The sequence below is a fragment of the Dendrobates tinctorius genome, unplaced genomic scaffold (assembly GCF_039654945.1).
Source record: "Dendrobates tinctorius isolate UK_male_01 unplaced genomic scaffold, ASM3965494v1 ptg000073l, whole genome shotgun sequence".
In the NCBI taxonomy this organism is placed as follows: domain Eukaryota; kingdom Metazoa; phylum Chordata; class Amphibia; order Anura; family Dendrobatidae; genus Dendrobates; species Dendrobates tinctorius.
Genome location: NW_027361741.1, coordinates 33,736,433 through 33,756,898, shown reverse-complemented (window position 1 = coordinate 33,756,898; position 20,466 = coordinate 33,736,433). Strand labels below are relative to the sequence as shown.

General features: G+C 41.9%; 1 protein-coding gene across 7 annotated transcripts in view; it reads left to right on the top strand.

The window, feature by feature from the left end:
• Positions 1-20,466, top strand: part of CIT (citron rho-interacting serine/threonine kinase) — a 277,393-nt gene that overhangs the window by 118,818 nt on the left and 138,109 nt on the right. For all 7 annotated transcript variants that reach the window (XM_073582720.1, XM_073582725.1, XM_073582721.1 and 4 more), the window contains exon 16: positions 5,183-5,236. In XM_073582720.1, the coding sequence (XP_073438821.1) occupies positions 5,183-5,236 (54 nt within the window). The remainder of the gene's footprint in view (positions 1-5,182; positions 5,237-20,466) is intronic.

Genomic DNA, 20,466 nt, shown 5'->3' with positions numbered 1-20,466 from the left:
TGCCATGACCTTTGTGAAGACGCGAGGAGCCGAGGCTAGGCCAAAGGGGAAGGCCGTGAATTGGTAATGATCCTCCTGAATCGCAGAGTGAAGAAACCTCTGATGTTGCAAACAAACAGCGATATGGAGGTAGGCATCCTGTATGTCTACAGAGCAGAGGAACTCCCCGGGATCCATTGAGGCGATTACCGAGCGAAGGGACTCCATCTTGAAGTGAAGGATCCTCACGTGGCGATTGAGTAGTTTGAGGTCCAAGATTGGACGAAGCGAGCCGTCTTTTTTCGGGACTACGAAGAGATTTGAGTAGAACCCCGAAAACCGTTCGTTTGGAGGAACGGGAACAATTACTCCAGTGGATAGGAGGGAAGAGATGGCCTGGAGGAACCCTGGGGTGAGGTACGGTTGTTTGGGAGGAAGAGACAGAAAGAAGCGTCTCTTTGGGAGGGAAGAAAATTCGATTTTGTAGCCGGATGTGATGATTTCCCTGACCCATGCGTCGTTGACAACAGACAGCCAAGCGTCTTTGAAAGTAGAAAGCCTGCCTCCCCACCCTGGAAGAACTTCCAGGTGGGGGTGACCCGTCACTTGGAGGAAAATCTACCGGAGCTGGATCCTGAGGGCTTGGAGGGTCGGCTCTTTGGTCTCCAGCGGGGTGCAGGTTTATACGATGATTTTCTCCGTTCCCCGGAGGTAGAGGGCCGATCCTGCTGGGAGGAATTTTCCAAGGAAGGAAAGGGGCGAAAGGACCTAAACTGACGAGGAGCTTTTCTATTGAAAAAACGTCTATGCCGAGACTGAGGAATGGGAGGTACTTTTACCTCCGGTGGCATCAGAAATGATCTGATCCAGCCTGCCGCCAAAGAGCCTAGAACCCTGAAAGGCTAGGTTAGTGAGTGACTTCTTAGAGGTGGAGTCCGCACTCCATGTCTTCAACCAAAGGATACGGCGAATGGCAACTATGTTGCTGTTAGCTCTTGAAGAACACCCGGCTGCATCCAAAGAGGCGGCCAAGAGGTATTTACCAGCATGATTAATTTGGTCAGCCAGCCCCGCTAGCTCGTCCTGAGGAGCTAACCCTAACCCTACCCTTTAACCCTAACCCTTAACCTAACCCTAAACCCTGACTCTACTAACCCTAGCTCACCCTAACCCTTACCATAACCATTGTCTAACCAATATACAACAAAAAACGCATGCGCAAAAAAAGCATACATGCGCATGCCAATGCGCACGTATGCGCACCCATAGACTTACAATGCTGTACAATGCTTACTTCTTGCTGTAAAAAAACGCATAGCGTGCGCATGTGTTTTTTTGGGGCAAGTCGGACGCACAAAAAATGCAACAAGTTGCATTTTGTGCGCCCGAGCGCACACTGCAAAAAAACGAATGCTCACAAAAACGCATACAAACGCATGGGTAAGCGCACATAAGCGCATCCCATGCAAAATATAGGGGGAAAAAACGCATTCGTTTAAAAAAAAAAAAAACACATGGAAAAACCGCATACAAACGTATACAAATGCTGCGTTTTTTTCAAGCATTTTTATGAGCATGCATGAAAAAAACGCAGTGTTTTTAATGCGTTTGTATGCGTTTTTAGTGCGTTTTTACCGCGTTTGCGTTTTTTCCAACATTAGTTGGCCCCTCACACTAACCCAAACCATGACTTTACTAACCCTAACCCTTAACCAAACCATACCCTAACCCTGACCCTAACCCTTAACCAAACCATACTAACCCTTAACCAAACCCTACTAGCCCTAACCCTAAACCCTAACTAACCCTAAACCCTAACCCTTAACCAAACCATACTAACCCTAACCCTAAACCCCCTTAACTATCCCTAACTCTAACCCAAACCCCTAATTTCCATTGTCTAACCAATGGTCAGCAAAAAAACGCATACATGAGCATGCCAATGCGCACATATGCGCACCCATAGACTTATAATGGGTGTCTTGCTGTAAAAAAAAAACGCATTGCGCGCGCATGCGTTTTTTTGAGGCAAGTCCGACGCCCAAAAATGCAACAGGATGCATTTTGTGCGCTCGAGCGCACACCACAAAAAAACGCATGCGCGTAAAAACGCATGTGTCTGCGCACATAAGCGCATCCCATGCAAAATATAGGAAAAAAAGCGCATGCGTTTTTTAGCGCTAAAATACAGCGCAAAAAAACGCAAGTGTGAAACCAGCCTTAGTTAGGTAAATATAATGAAATAAAGAAAATAAATTTATTTTCAGTTTTCCGTTAGGGAGGGTTAGGGTTAGAATTAGGGTTGGAATTAGGGTTAGGATTAGTGTTAGGATTAGAGTTAGGGATTAGGGTTGGGGTTAGGGGTGTGTTGAGGTTAGGGTTGGAGCTAGAATTGAGGGTTTTCCACTATTTAACAACTTTGGGGGTCTAATTTCTCCTGTTACCATTGGGAAAATAAAAAAAATTGGGAGCTAAAAAATCACTTTTGTGGAAATTTGTTTTTTTTTTTTATTTTCACGGCTCTGCATTATAAACTTCTGTGAAGCACTTGGGGATTCAAAGTGCTCACCACACATCTAGATAAGCTCCTTAAGGGTCTAGTTTCCAAAATGGGGTCACTTGTGGGGGATTTATACAGTTTAGGCACATCAGGGGTTCTGCAAATGCAACATGACGCCCGCAGAACATTCCATCGAAGTCTGCATTCCAAAATGGTGCTCATTCCCTTCCAAGCTCTCCCATGTGCCCAAACAGTGGTTCCCTCCCACATATGGGGTATCGGCGTACTCAGGACAAATTGCACAACAACTTTTGTGGCCAATTTCTCCTGTTACCCTTGGGAAAATAAAAAATAGCAGGCTTAAAAAAAATCATTTTTGAGGAAAAAAAATGATTTTGTATTTTCACGGCTCTGCGTTTATAATACGTGTGTGAAGCCCTTTGGGTTTCAAAGTGCTCACCTCACATCTAGATAAGCTCCTTAAGGGGTCTAGTTTCCAAAATAGTGTCACTTGTGGTTTTTTTTTTTCACTGTTTAGGCACGTCAGGGGATCTCAAAAGCATTGAAAAAGTCAAACGATGCTCCTTCCCTCCTGAGCTCTGCCGTGCGCCCAAACAGTGGTTTACCCCCACATATTGGGTATGGGCATACTCAAGACAAATTGCATAACAACTTTGGGGGTTTAATTTCTCCTGTTACCCTTGTAAAAATAAAAATTTCTGGGCGAAAAGATGATTTTTGTGAAAATAAAAAAAAGAAGCAGTTGGAGGCTCACCACACATCTAGATAAGTTCCTTAAGGGGTCTAGCTTCCAAAATGGGGTCACTTATTGGTGGTTTCCACTGTTTGGGCACATCAGGGACTCTCCAAATACAACATGGCGTACGATCTCAATTCCAGCAAATTCTGCGTTGAAAATGTCAAACGACGCTCCTTCCCTTGCGAGCTCTGCCGTGCGCCCAAAAAGTGGTTTACCCCCACATATGGGGTGTATCGGCTTATTCAGGAGAAATTGCACAACAAATTTAGTGGTTCATTTTCTCTTGTAACACTTGTGAAAATAAAAAAAAATTGGTTCTGAAGTAAATGTTTTGCAAAAAAAAGTTAAATGTTAAATTTTTTTCCTTCCACATTGCTTCATTTCCTGTGAAGCACCTAAAGGGTTAATAAACTTCTTGAATGTGGTTTTGGGCACCTTGAGGGGTGCAGTTTTTAGAATGGTGTTACTTTTGGGTATTTTCTGTCATGTACACCCCTCAAAATGACTTTAAATATGATGTGGTCCCTAAAAAAATGGTTTTGTAAATTTTGTTGTAAAAATGAGAAATCGCTGGTCAACTTTTATCCCTTATAACTTCCTAACAAATAAAAATTTTGTTTCCAAAATTGTGGAGATGTAAAGTAGACATGTGGGAAATATTATTTAATAAGAAATTTGTGTGACATATCTGATTTAAGGGCTTAAAAATTTAAAGCTTGAAAATTGCAAAATTTTTGAAATTTTCACCAGATTTCCGTTTTTTTCATAACTAAACACAGGCCATATAGAAGAAATTTTACCACTAACATGAAGAACAATATGTCAAGAAAAAACAATCTCAGAATCAGTGGGATCCGTTGAAGAGTTCCAGAGTTATAACCTCATAAAGTGACAGTGGTCAGAATTGTAGAAATTGGCCTGGTCATTAAGCTGCAAAATGGCTCTGTCACTAAGGGGTTAAGAAGTCCTATTGTAAGATTTGTTTGCGTATGCAGACTCGTTGCTTCTGCTATTTTGCCCAATATTAAGAGTTAAAATAATATTAATGTAAAATATAAAGAATTATTTTGCAATAGGCAGAATTTATTTCAGCCTTTTGTGCCGGTCCTCAATAGTCACTGTCTCTCACATGGCTCCTCGGATTAATTAATTGCCCAACCCCGCTGTAGAAGTTTGAGTCAAAACTATTTCCCTCGTTCTATGCCTGCTTAAGAAAAAAAAAAAAAAAAAAAAAAAAGATTCCTGAGGCAGCATGTATCAGCTGTTAGGTTCTCTTTAAAACAGCAACATTATTATATACTGTATATTGGTGTTAATTTAAGATGATGAATCCACATTAAAGGAGAGGATACACAGAAACGTAGATATATGGTGTGGAGTAATAATGGGAATATTGTCTTCCACAATTTGTACTTGTCAAAAGTAATACCATATACTGTTCTTTGCCAAGTTATATCCTTCTGGTCATCCATATACATTACAAATCATTTAAGAATAGCACTTAAATAATTAACCAGTAATTGTTTCATAATTTTCCACAGAGATTGGATGCGATCCATCTTTAATAGTGATGAGCGAACGTGCTCGGATGCTAACCAAGTAACTTCGGCAGGCTCGAAACATTTGTTCGAGTCCTCGCAACAGTATGTTTCCCAGCTGTCTGACAGCCGCAACACATGCAGGGATTGCCTAACAAACAGGCAACAGCTGCAAGATATGCAGTCACGGGGACTCAAACATATTTTTCGATCACGTTCTCTCATTATTAATTTTCAACAATTATTTGCTATTTTAATAACTTGCATTTTAGAGCTTATTTTGCACATTTTAAAATTTAATTTCTGATATTGACATTGGAAACTGTCTCCACTGTATGGCATGCAATGCCTTCATGCTCCTCCACTGTTCAGCTATTAATTTGCAGTTCTTGTTTATATCACCAGATCAATGCCGAGCAACTGATTAAAATCCAGGAGCTGCAGGAGAAGCTTACTAAAGTAAGTGGTGGGTTGGATATCTGGTGAATGATGCTGCTAGCCATTGTATGAAATTTTGTCATTTGTAACTGATAGGAACATTAGCAGGTACTTTAAACATATTTTCTTTTAAACAGCCACGTATGTACGTAGAAGGAGATATGGTCTCATCTAAAATGTAAAGTGCTGCGGAATATGTTGGCGCTATAGAAATTAAATTATTATTATTATTATTATTATATGGGCTCTGATTCATTAAGATCATTGTTTCCCACACAAGTCCTTAAAGGTTTTATGCAGGACTAAGTTTTTAGGCCCATAGCCTAAGTGCAGGGAGCCGGCTGTCAATCAGCATGATGTTGGCAGTAACGCTACATCAACAGAGCAAAGCACAAGAGAAACTGCTGCTCTGTTGACTTGACGTTAGTGGAAGCCAATGACTCACCGGCAGTAGCGGAACAGGAAGCTAGGTAGCAACTACCTACCTGTTAGTTCTTAGACCTGTAGTAAGCAAAAAAAAAAATAGTCCTGGATAAACCCCTTCTTTCCGACATGTGCCATAACAATGCGCACATGTCGGATTCCCCCTGTTTGGTGCGGGCTCCGGTGCTGAGCCTGCACCTTTCCGGGCACATGACAGCTGATCTATACAGCTTACGTGCCCCCAACAGCCGTGTGTGGAATCGCGATCCATCTTAGGCTGTTAAATAGTTAAATGCCGCTGTCAATCTTTGTTATCAGCATTTAACTTGCGCTTACAGGAAGTATGTTACTGGCTCCGCCCAACTGTGGCCCCGCCACATGATCGCGGGTCACCGATGGGTCGGCATGACAACTAGAGTTCTTCTGCAGCAGACCTCTGTGGTTGTCATTGCCAAATTGTTTTTTTGTTTTTTTTTTAACAAACTTGAGATTTATTTTTCACCACTTAAATGAAAAGAACCTATACATGTTTGGTGTCTGTGAACTCGTAATGACCTGTAAAATGATAATAGCAGGTCAGTTTTAGCATTTAGTGAACATGGTAAAAAACAATCAAACAGAAAAGTCTGTGGAATTGCATTTCTTTGCAATTTCACCGCACTTGGAATTTTGTTGCCTGTTTTGACGCGCATCTGAAACTATTCCCTGTCCCACTTTGCTTTTCCCTAGCTTCCAGAAGCCTAAAAGTCGAAAAAATCTTTGCTAGCAACCACACCTGTCTGTTAGATATTAGGCTAGTGGTAATCAACAAAATTAGACCTGGGTACTCCATTTAATGAGTGGCGGGCAGGAATCGGATGTGCATTCATTTCTGCCATTAGAAACTTCATAACTTTTGATGAATTTGACAGGTGGCTAAAGCCTTTCCCTGTCCCGCCTGGCTTCTCCTCAGCTTCTAGAAATGCCAAAAGTTACATCATTTTTAGCACAAAATTTTTGCAACTTTTCAAAGTGTTTGGCATTGTTTTTTTTTTTTGGTATAGGTGGGATGCGTGTAGACATATGTACTGACTAGACATAATATTTAAACCGTCTAAGGTGTAGATCACCCTCTTTGCTCCCAAAATAGTGATTGTAAGGGTAAGGATGGTCTCCACAACCACACCTCTGAAGAATCCTGCGGTATCTAACACCAACAAGTTAACAGCCAATCCTGTAAATTTTGACAAAGGATCTGTTGGATTAAACTTGATTTTCTAGTACATCCCACAGAGGCTCAATCAGATTTATATATGGGGAATTGACTAGCCAAATCATCACCTTGAACTCTTTTATTATGTTTCTTAAACTGTACCTGAACAATTTTAACAGTTAAAGAGGCTACTGACATTAAGGAATAGTATTGCTTTTAACATCTTTTGGCCTATGCCAGCTTGTTTTCGTTCCATAGCACATGGTTCTTGCTGTTGTTGTCCATGTCAGCAATGCCCATTGTCGGTCCTTTTATCATAGGACAGGTGTGTGTATGTACACTCTGACTGGTCATTGACCACATAGCCATATATTCGTCAAGCTTTGCTCCATGTAGTCTGACACCTTTCTGTCATATCATGTACATTTTAGTAAGTTGGATCAGAGGGACTGGGGCTACCATTAACTCCCCACTTGCATCAAAGAGCCTTGAAAGCTTTCTGACCTTTTTACCATTTCACTGGTTGTTCTTGCTTAGACCACTTTTTTTTTTTATAGCTTAAAACCCATCAACTGTAATAACTGAGTGCTGCCATATTTATCTCACTCCCTGATGCGTAAAACAGCCTTGGCTCATGTTGCAAACTATTTTTCCCCAGCAGGGCTCTAGAAGTGCTGAACGTCTATGGAGGAAAACTCGCACTCCAGAATATTTCATCCACTACAGATTTATGTTAAGATCCTATAACTCTTCCCTTCACTTCACCAAACAGACCTCAGTCCAAAAGCACTGGCCCCAATCACAGATATTTGTGCTGATGATTTGGCCTCCCACTTTACAAAGAAAATATAGAATATTAGTCAGGAAATCCGCTCCCAACCACCAAGTGGCATAACTCCCATCCCTCCCCGCGTCTCCTCTTGCTCACCCTCCACATTTGATCCCATCACAGAAGAAGTTGTCTCCAGGCTCCTCTCTTCTTCTCGTCCTACTACATGCACTACTGACCCCATTTCCTCACATCTCCTCCAGTCTCTCTCTCTAGTCTTCACTGCTCACCTAACTAAAATCTTCAATCTTTTCCCCCTTTTCCTTCAAACACTCTATCATTACTCCATTTAAAAAAAAAATAATAAAAAAACACCCCCTCTCGATACATCCTTCACAAATAACTACAGATCAGTCTGCAATCTCCCTTTCATCTCTAAACTCCGCTTGGTCTATTCCCGCCTTACCCGTTACCTCTCCACTCACTCTCTCCTAGATCCATCACAGTCCGGCTTTCGCCCCCTACAGTCGACAGAAACTGCACTCATTAAAGTGACCATTGATGTTTTGACAGCAAAACTTAACGGTGACCACTCTCTGCTCATTCTTCTCAACCTCTCTGCAGCTTACGACACTGTTCACCACCTCTCCTACTCTCCTCTCTTTCTAAAACTACTTCTGCTTCCACCTTCTACTGACCTCCCTAATTCTGACATCTCCCTCTCCATGTGTGGCACCATAATAACGCCTAGGCAGCAGGTTCTCTGTCTGAGTTTTATGTTTGACACCAACCTTTCCTTCACCTCCTACATACAATCTCTTGCCTGGTCTTGTCGCTTGCATCTGAAGAACATCTCTAGAATTTGCCCCTCTCTCACCATGGAAACAACAAAACACCTCGTTGTTGCCTTGATCCACTCCTTCCTGGGCTACTGTAATGCTATATTATTTGACCTGCCCCTCACTCGACTTTTTCCTCTCCATTCCATTCTTAATGCAGCAGCCAGTGTCATCTATCTGGGTAATTGGTACTCGGACGCGTCCGCTCTGTGCCAGTCATTGCACTGGCTGCCCATTCATTATAGGATCCAATTTAAACTGCTTGTTCTCACCCACAAAGCTCTCCACAGTGCCGCACCCCCCTACATCTCCTCCCTCATTTCTGTTTATCGGCCTAGCCTCTTGTTATGCTCCGCAAGCGACTTTCGACTAACCTCTGCACTAATCTGTAACTCCTACTCCTGGCACCAAGTCTTCTCCCGAGTTGCGCCAATACTCTGGAATGCTCTACCCCAAGAAATTAGGACTAACCACAACTTACTCAGTTTTAGGTGCTCCTTAAAAACACATCTGTTTAGAGTGGCCTATCACGGTCCCTAGTCAAAGTCCTATTATATATATATCTTTAACGTTGTTATTTTTGACTTGTATATTAACTGTTGAATTGTAAAGCGCTGCGGAATATGTTGGTACTATATAGAAAAGGTTGCGCGGCACTCCAGTTAGGAATGGGGTGCACAAAATAGGATGGCACTCCCTTGAGGTCCACAAACACTGAAGACAATAGTTCTGATGAAGGCCTAAGAATTGGCCGAAACGTCAACAGTTTTTGTCTACAGTGGATAATTTGTCAATAAAATTCTATATATGATTTTTGCATCACAAATTTGGGAGTGACGAATTTTTCTTTAAACATGTTGGTACTATATAAATAAAGATTATTATTATAATATTAACTTTACTTGGCAGTGGTTTTAATGGTATGGTTGATCAGCTGCAGAATGAGTTAACTGAGAATCCATCAAGGAAGAGAATTCTTATTTTCTTTTTTGAGCACCTCTCAGCTGATTTATGACTACATGAAGGTTGCGATGAACTTTGTGATCATAAATCAGCTAAAAGGAGCTCAGAAGAAGGGAGGTTAGAGTTCTCTTTCTTTTCCCGATTGGCAGCTTTCTGTGTACAATGCGCATAGGCACAAAGCTTCCAATCAGTGGTGTGGGCAGAGTTATACAATGCTCAGCTTTCAGAGACATGGCAAATCTGCAGCAGTAAAAAAGTGATGCATCACTGGAATCAGCAGAATACGGTAAGTGTGGCACTGATGTAAACAAGCTCTCTGCCCTTACATCATGCCAATCTCAGATAGAGAAGCGATAACCTGGTTAAATATTCCCTTTTTAAAAAGGGTGCTCTGTGGAGATTAAAAGTTATCCTAATTCTCATAGCTTCATAGACTATTAGGATAACATAAAAAGTGATGTTTTCCGTCCTCACAATAGCTGTAATTCTGTGACGCTGGAGCTGCTCCTTGGTGCACCTCTCCCTTAGGGGAAGTTACATCACACATCAAGAGGTGTGGCTTGCTCCTAGCTGCTAGCAGCAAGCCCCTGATAACATCTGCTTGTCTTCAGTCCAATATCAGTGGGCGTGGCCTGCTCCTGGCTGCTAGTAGCTGCCAGGTCCCTTAACCCCTTCCCGACCTGTGACACAGCGTATGCGTCATGAAAGTCGGTGCCAATCCCTGTGTAATGACTTCAAAGCCCCCCTGCTGGTCGGGTGACCAGGGTCAGTGAAAGGTCACCTGACCCGCAGATACAGGGGGCTTTGTACTTCACCACAGGGGGCGTGGCTTCGCCCCACGAGGCTACGATAGCTCTGATTGGCTGTTTGGCTGTTTCACTTTTATCAGAGTGTTAGTAATATTTCATCAATGAAAATTGATGAAATATTACAATCCAGCCATGGCCGATGCTGCTGTAGCATCGGACATGGCTGGGGACACCGATCCGACCCCCCCCACCGGCGATCGCCCCCCCGCCACTGAATGACAGCGGCGATCTGCCGCCGCTGTCATCATCTGCCCCCCTCCCATTCCCTCCGCTCCCCGCCAGCTTCCGATCCCCCCCCTCACTCACCCTGGTACCTCCTGAGTCCCCCTGTCGCTCCCGGTGTCCCGCGGGTCTGGATCGTGGGCGCCGCCATCTTCGAAAATGGCGGGCGCATGCGCAGTGCGCCCGCCCGAATCTGCCGCCTGCAGATTCTATTCATTCATTTTGATCACTCTCACAGTGATCAAAATGAAATAAAAGGTAAATAAACCCCCCGATTATCACCCCCATAGGTAGGCACAACTAATAAAATAAAGAAAATATTTTTATTTTTCCATTAGGGTTGGAAAGAGGGTTAGGGTTAGGGTTGGAATTAGGGTTAGGGTTGGAATTAGGGTTAGGGTTGGAATTAGGGTTAGGGTTGGAATTAGGGTTAGGGTTGGAATTAGGGTTATGATTAGGGTTAGGGGTGTGTTCGGGTTGGGATTAGGGTTAGGGATGTGTTGGGGTTAGGGCTGTGGTTAGGGGTGTGTTGGGGTTAGGGTTGAAGTTAAAATTGTGGGGTTTCCACTGTTTAGGCACATCAGGGGGTCTCCAAACGCCACATGGTGCAACCATTGATTCCAGCCAATTTTGCGTTCAAAAAGTCAAACGGTGCTCCCTCCCTTCCAAGCCCCGACGTGTGCCCAAACAGTGGTTTACCCCAACATATGGGGTATCAGCGTACTCAGGAAAAATTGCACAACTTTTGGGGACTAATTTCTTCTGTTACCCTTGGGAAAATAAAAAATTGGGGGCTAAAAAATTATTTTTGCGGAAAAAAATGATTTTTTCATTTTCACGTCTCTGCAGTATAAACTTCTGTGAAGCACTTGGGGGTTCAAAGTGCTCACAACACATCTACATAAGTTCCTTGGAAGGTCTGGTTTCCAAAATGGGGTCACTAGTGGGGGGTTTCCACTGTTTAGGCACATCAGGGACTCTGCAAACGTAATGACGACCGCAGACTATTCCATCAAAGTCTGCATTTCAAAACGTCACTACTTCCATTCCGAGCCCTGACGTGTGCCCAAACAATGGTTTCCCCCCACATATTTGGTACCAGTGTACTCAGGACAAACTGGACAACAACCTTTGGGGTCCAATTTCTCCTGTTACCCTTGGGAAAATAAAAAATTGCGAGCTAAAAAATCATTTTTTGAGGAAAAAAAATGATTTTTATTTTCATGGCTCTGCGTTATAATCTTCTGTGAAGCACTTGGAGGTTCAAGGTGCTCACCACACATCTAGGCAAGTTCCTTATGGGGTCTAGTTTCCAAAATGGGGTCACTTGTGGGGGTGTTTCCACAGTTTAGGCACATCAAGGGCTCTGCAAACGTAACATGATGCCCCAGACCATTCTATCAAAGTGAGCATTTCAAAATGTCACTACTTCCCTTCCGAGCCCTGACGTGTGCCCATACAGTGGTTCCCCCCCACATATGGGGTATCAGCGTACTCAGGACAAACTGGACAACAACTTTTGGGGTCCAATTTCTCCTGTAACCCTTGTGAAAATAAAAAATTGCAGACTAAAATATATTTTTTTTAGGAAAAAAAAATATTTTTTATTTTCACGGCTCTGCGTTATAAACTTCTGTGAAGCACCTGGGGGTTCAAAGTGCTCACTATGCATCTAGATAAGTTCCTTAGGGGGTCTAGTTTCCAAAATGGGGTCATTTGTGGGCAGGGCTGTGGAGTCGGCGCTCATTTTGGTGGAGTTGGAGTCGGTATAAAATGGACCGACTCCGACTCCTAAAATATATAATAAATTGGGTACAGTAGTTCAATACAGAATGTGCTGAATATTTTTTCATAGGAATTTGGGAAAGTTATGTAATGTCCTATAAATGACTGTTCTATTCGTGATCTAAGGCTACATTCACAAACAGCGTTTTTCCTGCGTTTTTTGAGTATACGTTTTTCAGTTGCAAAAGCAGATCAGCTTTTTAAAAAACGGCATCACCTAAAAGGTTTTTGAGCTCATAGCTAATGTTTCAATAGCAAAAGCAGATTAGAAATCTGCTCTATCTGTCTATATATCCATTTATCCATATCTGTCTATCCATATCATATCTGTGCCAAAAAGAATGAAAGCCGGATAGCACAAAGACTAACACTCCTTTTTTTTTTTTAGCACCAGTCAGGTACACCTCATAGCTGCCCAAAAGGACGCCCAGGACAGGCATTGCTCGTCTTCAGTAACACACCAACATCAATTGATAGTTGGAATAAATAGACTGCATTCACAACTGCATCTTCTTAAGGTGCAGGCTTTATTTTCAAGTGTAGGGGTGTGCAGTATGAGGTTCTGCAGCAGCTGAGGCGTGCAGTATGAAATTCTGCAGAACATTATGAGGTTCTGACTACGCCCATAGTGTGAATGTAGCCTCAGGATCTAGGCTTTATTTTAGCCGAGAAAAGTCATAGTGTGTGTGTGTGTGTGTGTATATATATATATATATATATATATATATATATATATATATATATATATATACACATACATACAGTGTGTGTATATATATATATATATATATATATATATATATTGTGTGTGTGTATATATATATATATACATATACACTGTGTGTGTGTGTATATATATATATATATATATATATATATATATATATATATATATATATATATATATATATATATATACACACAGTACAGACCAAAAGTTTGGACACACCTTCTCAATCAAAGCGTTTTCTTTATTTTCATGGCTATGAAAATTGTAGATTCACTCTGAAGGGCATCAAAACAATGAATTAACACGTGTGGAATTATATAATTAACAAAAAAGTGTGAAACAACTGAAAATACTGTGTCTTATATTCTAGGTTCTTCAAAGTAGCCACCTTTTGCTTTGATTACTGCTTTGCACACTCTTGGCATTCTCTTGATGAGCTTCAAGAGGTAGTCACCGGAAATGGTTTTCACTTCACGGGTGTGCCCTGTCAGGTTTAATAAGTGGGATTTCTTGCCTTGTAAATGAGGTTGGGACCATCAGTTGTGTTGTGCAGAAGTCTGGTGGATACACAGGTGATAGTCCTACTGAATAGACGGTTAGAATTTGTATTATGGCAAGAAAAAAGCAGCTGAGTAAAGAAAAACGAGTGGCCATCATTACTTTAAGAAATGAAGGTCAGTCAGTCCGAAAAATTGGGAAAACTTTGAAAGTGTCCCCAAGTGCAGTGGCAAAAAACATCAAGCGCTACAAAGAAACTGGCTCACATGAGGACCGCCCCACGAAAGGAAGACCAAGAGTCACCTCTGCTGCGGAGGATAAGTTCATCCGAGTCACCAGCCTCAGAAATCGCAGGTTAGCAGCAGCTCAGATTAGAGACCAGGTCAATGCCACGCAGAGTTCTAGCAGCAGACACATCTCTACAACAACTGTTAAGAGGAGACTTTGTGCAGCAGGCCTTCATGGTAAAATAGCTGCTAGGAAACCACTGCTAAGGACAGGCAACAAGCAGAGGAGACTTGTTTGGGCTAAACAACACAAGGAATGGACATTAGACCAGTGGAAATCTGTGCTTTGGTCTGATGAGTCCAAATTTGAGATCTTTGGTTCCAACCACCATGTCTTTGTGCGACGCAGAAAAGGTGAACGGATGGACTCTAAATGCCTGGTTCCCACCGTGAAGCATGGAGGAGGAGGTGTGATGGTGTGGGGGTGCTTTGCTGGTGACACTGTTGGGGATTTATTCAAAATTGAAGGCATACTGAACCAGCATGGCTACCACAGCATCTTGCAGCGGCATGCTATTCCATCCGGTTTGTGTTTAGTTGGACCATCATTTATTTTTCAGCAGGACAATGACCTCAAACACACCTCCAGGCTGTGTAAGGGCTATTTGACCAAGAAGGAGAGTGATGGGGTGCTACGCAGATGACCTGGCCTCCACAGTCACCAGACCTGAACCCAATTGAGATGGTTTGGGGTGAGCTGGACCGCAGAGTGAAGGCAAAAGGGCCAACAAGTGCTAAGCATCTCTGGAAACTCCTTCAAGACTGTTGGAAGACCATTTCCAGTGACTACCTCTTGAAGCTCATCAAGAGAATGCCAGGAGTGTGCAAAGCAGTAATCAAAGCAAAAGGTGGCTACTTTGAAGAACCTAGAATATAAGACATATTTTCAGTTGTTTCACACTTTTTTGTTAATTCTATATTTCCACATGTGTTAATTCATAGTTTTGATGCCTTCAGAGTGAATCTACAATTTTCATTGTCATGAAAATAAAGAAAACTCTTTCAATGAGAAGGTGTGTCCAAACTTTGGTCTGAACCGTATGTATGTAATCGATATTATACAGTGTATTACATATTTACAATTTATTACAGTTTTTTGTGTTCTAAAGTTGTATTCCAATAAATATATCTTATGTTCTATCTAAATATCTTGATTATTGGATCATAGAAATGATTAAATGTCTGATGTTCACATTGTACTACAATACATTTTTCACTTAAAGATAAGCAATATATGTGGGAGTCGGAGTCGTGGAGTTGGAGTCGGTGTAAGGGAAATTGAGGAGTCGGAGTTGCAGGTTTGGCTTACCGACTCCACAGCCCTGTTTGTGGGGGAGCTCCAAAGTTTAGGCACACAGATCTCCAAACACGACATGGTGTCCGCTAACGATTGGAGCTAATTTTCATTTCAAAAAGGCAAATGGTGCTCCTTCCCTTCTGAGCCCTACCGTGCGCCCAAACAGTGGTTTTCCCTCACATATGGGGTACCAGCGTACTCAGGACAAACTGGACAACAACTTTTGTGGTCCTATTTTTCCTGTTACCCTTGTAAAAATAAAAAATAGCGTGCTAAAATATCATTTTTGAGGAAAAAAAAAAGATTTTTTTATTTTCACTGCTCTACCTTATAAACTTTTGTGAAGCACTTTGGGGGTTCAAAGTGCGTTCCTTAAGGGGTCTAGTTTCCAAAATGGGGTTACTTGTGGGGGAGCTCCAGTGTTTAGGCACACAGGGGCTCTCCAAACGCGACATGGTGTCCGATAGCGATTGGAGCTAATTTTCCATTCAAAAAGTCAAATGGTGCTCCTTCCCTTCCGGGCCCTGCCGTGCACCCAAACAGTGGTTTATGACCACATATGAGGTATTGGTGTGCTCAGGAAAAATTGCCCAACAAATTTTAGGATCCATTTTATCCTGTTGCCCATGTGAAAATGAAAAAACTGAGGCTAAAAGATAATTTTTGTGAAAAAAAAGTACTTTTTTCTTTTTACGGATCAATTTGTGACGCACCTGGGTGTTCAAAGTGATCACTATGCATCTAGATAAGTTCCTTGGGGGGTCTAGTTTCCAAAATGGGGTCACTTGTGGGGAAGCTCCAGTGTTTAGGCACACAGGGGATCTCCAAACACGACATGGTGTCCGCTAATGATTGGAGCTAATTTTCATTTCAAAAAGTCAAATGGTGCTCCTTCCCTTCTGAGCCCTATCGTGCGCCCAAACAGTGGTTTCCCCTCACATATGGGGTACCAGCGTACTCAGGACAAACTGGACAACAACTTTTGTTGTCCAATTTCTCCTGTTACCCTTGTAAAAATAAAAAATAGCGTGCTAAAATATCATTTTTGAGGAAAAAAATTATTTTTTTATTTTCACTGCTCTACGTTATAAACTTTTGTGAAGCCCTTGGGGGGGTTCAAAGTGCTCACTACACATCTAGATAAGTTCCTTAAGGGGTCTAGTTTCCAAAATGGGGTTACTTGTGGGGGAGCTCCAATGTTTAGGCACACAGGGGCTCTCCAAACGCGACATGGTGTCCGATAGCGATTGGAGCTAATTTTCCATTCAAAAAGTCAAATGGTGCTCCTTCCCTTCCGGGCCCTGCCGTGCACCCAAACAGTGGTTTATGACCACATATGAGGTATTGGTGTGCTCAGGAGAAATTGCCCAACAAATTTTAGGATCCATTTTATCCTGTTGCCCATGTGAAAATGAAAAAACTGAGGCTAAAAGATAATTTTTGTGAAAAAAAAGTGCTTTTTTGTCTTTACGGATCAATTTGTGACGCACCTGGGTGTTCAAAGTGATCACTATGCATCTAGATAAGTTCCTTGGAGGGGTCTAGTTTCCAAAATGGTGTCACTTGTGGGGAGCTCCAATGTTTAGGCACACAAAAGGACTCTCCAAACGCGACATGGCAACCGCTAAATATTCCAGCATATTTTCCATTCAAAAAGTCAAATGTGCTCCTTCCCTTCTGAGCCCTGCCGTGCGCCCAAACAGTGGTTTATGACCACATATGAGGTATCGGTGTACTCAGGAGAAATTGCCCAAGAAATGTTATGATCCATTTTATCCTGTTGCCCATGTGAAAATGAAAAAAATGATGCTAAAAGAAAATGTCTATTTTTTCCTTCCACGTGCTTTAGTTCCTGTGAAGCACCTGAAGGGTTAATAATCTTCTAGAATGTAGTTTTGAGTAGCTTGAGGGGTGCAGTTTTTAGAATGGTGTCACTTTTAGGTATTTTCTGCCATATAGACCCCTCAAAGTGACTTCAAATGTGAGGTGGTACCTAAAAAAAAAAATGGTTTTGTAAATTTTGTTGTAAAAATGAGAAATCGCTGGTTAACTTTTAACCGTTATAACTTCCTAACAAAAAAAAAATTTGTCTCCAAAATTGTGCTGATGTAAAGTAGACATGTGGGAAATCTTATTTAGTAACTAGTTTGTGTCAAATAACTCTGTGGTTTAACAGAATAACAATTCAAAATTTGAAAATTGCGAAATTTTCAACATTTTTGCCAAATTTCTGATTTTTTCACAAACGCAAAAATTATCGACCTAAATTTCCCACTAACATGAAGCCCAATATGTCACGAAAAAACATTCTCAGAATCGCTGGGATGCGTTGAAGCGTTCCAGAGTTATTACCTCATAAAGGGACACTGGTCAGAATTGCCAAAAATGGCCAGGTCATTAAGGTCAAAATAGGCTGGGTCATGAAGGGGTTAGAGGGCAGATTGATAGCATCTGTGGGAGATGAATAAAGAGCATGGAGGACAATTAAAAACGGGCCTGAGAACCCAAACCCCTTCATGGTGGTGAATAAAAAAGGCTAGCTCAAGCAGTCAAATGCCTTTTCAGCATCAAGGTTAAGCGGAAGTGCTGTCTGCCTTCTCTTATTGACTATGTCCACTAAATCTAGGGGGGGTATGCTGGAGTGGACCGCTACATACAACCATAACAGGTATTAAGTTTGCCATTGGACATTTGTCTATAATATATATTTATGTACTTGTCCTGTTTGGCCGCACTATTTTTCTAGGAACTGGCATTTGTTGTGTTTAATTATACATCTAGCTACATGCCTTGTATTGATGTTTCTAATAGGTCTTTTCACTCCATGCTTACCCCATTGGTCGCTTGCACGCTGCCATGGTCAACTCATGACTCCAATTCCTGCCCTGTTTCCCTGTTTCTTTTTGAATAAATTTTTATATGTTTCATACATCTTTTGTTGGTCGGATTTCTTTGATCGCTTGTTTTTCTCTGTGATTTAAATCTAGGACTCGTCAAGTAATGTTCCGACCTTTAAAGATTAGTATGGAACCTGCTTTTATATTTGTTCATCAGATAGGGTAGTCAAGGATTAAGCCTTTTTGCAAAAATGTGTGAATATTTGAAGTTTATGGAGTCTATAGCCAGGCAGAGACTTCTATTTTTGGAGTTTTTGCCTGGCTTAGGGATCAGAATAATCAAAGAATGTGGCAATGTAGTTGGAATAGGAGATCCCTCCAAAACAGTATTGGAGATGTCTGTCATCTGGGGAATCAGGACTTCTGCAAAGGTTTTATAATATCTAATATATAAAGCTCAAGAGTGTGTATGCATGTGTGTGTGTATGTCCGGGATTGGCATCCGCACTGTCGCAGCTACAGCCACAAAATTTGGCACAGTCACACGTCTGGACCCCGAGAGCGTCCTAAGCTATGTTGTGAGGCGAAATTTTAACCTCGCGCGTTCCAATTCACCAAACAATTTTGCCCCTATCTACAAAATGGGGAAAAAGTGTGTGTATCAAGCCCCACCCCTCATTATGATGTCATAATGGTTACCATGGCGATGCTGATGTCATCATAGGTTGCAAGCCCCGCCTCTCATTATGATGTCATAATGGTTGACTATCGGATGGAGGATGTGTGATGGGTATATGGACACTCGACTATGGGATGGAGGATATGTATGATGGGTATATGGACACTCGACTATGGGATGGAGAATATGGATGATAGGTATGTGGGCACGGGCCTATGGGATGGTGGGTATGTATGATGGGTATATGGGCACGGGACTATGGGATGGAGGATATGTATTACAGTTGTGGCCAAAAGTATTGGCACCCCTGCAATGCTGTCAGATAATACTCAGTTTCTTCCTGAAAATGATTGCAAACACAAATTCTTTGGTATTATTATCTTCATTTAATTTGTCTTAAATGAAAAAACACAAAAGAGAATGAAGCAAAACATTGATCATTTCACACAAAACTCCAAAAATGGGCCAGACAAAAGTATTGGCACCCTCAGCCTAATACTTGGTTGCACAACCTTTATCCAAAATAACTGTGACCAACCGCTTCCGGTAACCATCAATGAGTTTCTTACAATGCTCTGCTGGAATGTTAGACCATTCTTCTTTCGCAAACTGCTCCAGGTCCCTGATATTTGAAGGGTGCCTTCTCCAAGCTGCCATTTTTAGATCTCTCCACAGGTGTTCTATGGGATTCAGGTCTGGACTCATTGCTGGCCACCTTAGAAGTCTCCAATGCTTTCTCTCAAATCATTTTCTGGTGCTTTTTAAAGTGTATTTTGGGTCATTGTCCTGCTGGAAGACCCATGACCTGTGAGGGAGACCCAGCTTTCTCACACTGGGCCCTACATTATGCTGCAAAATTTGTTGGTAGTCTTCAGACTTCATAATGCCATGCAAACGGTCAAGCAGTCCAGTGCCAGAGGCAGCAAAGCAACCCCAAAACATCAGGGAACCTCCACCATGTTTGACTGTAGGGACCGTGTTCTTTTCTTTGAATGCCTCTTTTTTTCTCCTGTAAACTCTATGTTGATGACTTTGCCCAAAAAGCTCTACTTTTGTCTCATCTGACCAGAGAACATTCTTCCAAAATGTTTTAGGCTTTTTCAGGTAAGTTTTGGCAAACTCCAGCCTGGCTTTTTTATGTCTCGGGGTTAGAAGTGGGGTCTTCCTGGGTCTCCTACCATACAGTCCCTTTTCATTCAGACGCCGACAGATAGTACGGGTTGACACTGTTGTACCCTCAGACTGCAGGGCAGCTTGAACTTGTTTGGATGTTAATCGAGGTTCTTTATCCAACATCCGCACAATCTTGCATTGAAATCTCTTGTCAGTTTTTCTTTTCCATCCACATCTAGGGAGGTTAGCCACAGTGCCATGGGCTTTAAACTTCTTGATGACACTGCGCACGGTAGATACAGGAACATTCTGGTCTTTGGAGATGGACTTGTAGCCTTGAGATTGCTCATGCTTCCTCACAATTTGGTTTCTCAAGTCCTCAGACAGTTCTTTGGTCTTCTTTCTTTTCTCCATGCTCAATGTGGTACACACAAGGACACAGGACAGAGGTTGAGTCAACTTTAATCCATGTCAACTGGCTGCAAGTGTGATTTAGTTATTGCCAACACCTGTTAGGTGCCACTAAGTTACAGGTGCTGTTAATTACACAAATTAGAGAAGCATCACATGATTTTTCGAACAGTGCCAATACTTTTGTCCACCCTCTTTTTTATATTTGGTGTGGAATTATATCCAATTTGGCTTTAGGACAATTCTTTTTGTTTTTTTTCATTTAAGACAAATTAAATGAAGGTAATAATACCAAAGAATTTGTGTTTGCAATCATTTTCAGGAAGAAACTGAGTATTATCTTACAGAATTGCAGGGGTGTCAATACTTTTGGCCACAACTGTATGGGTATATAGGC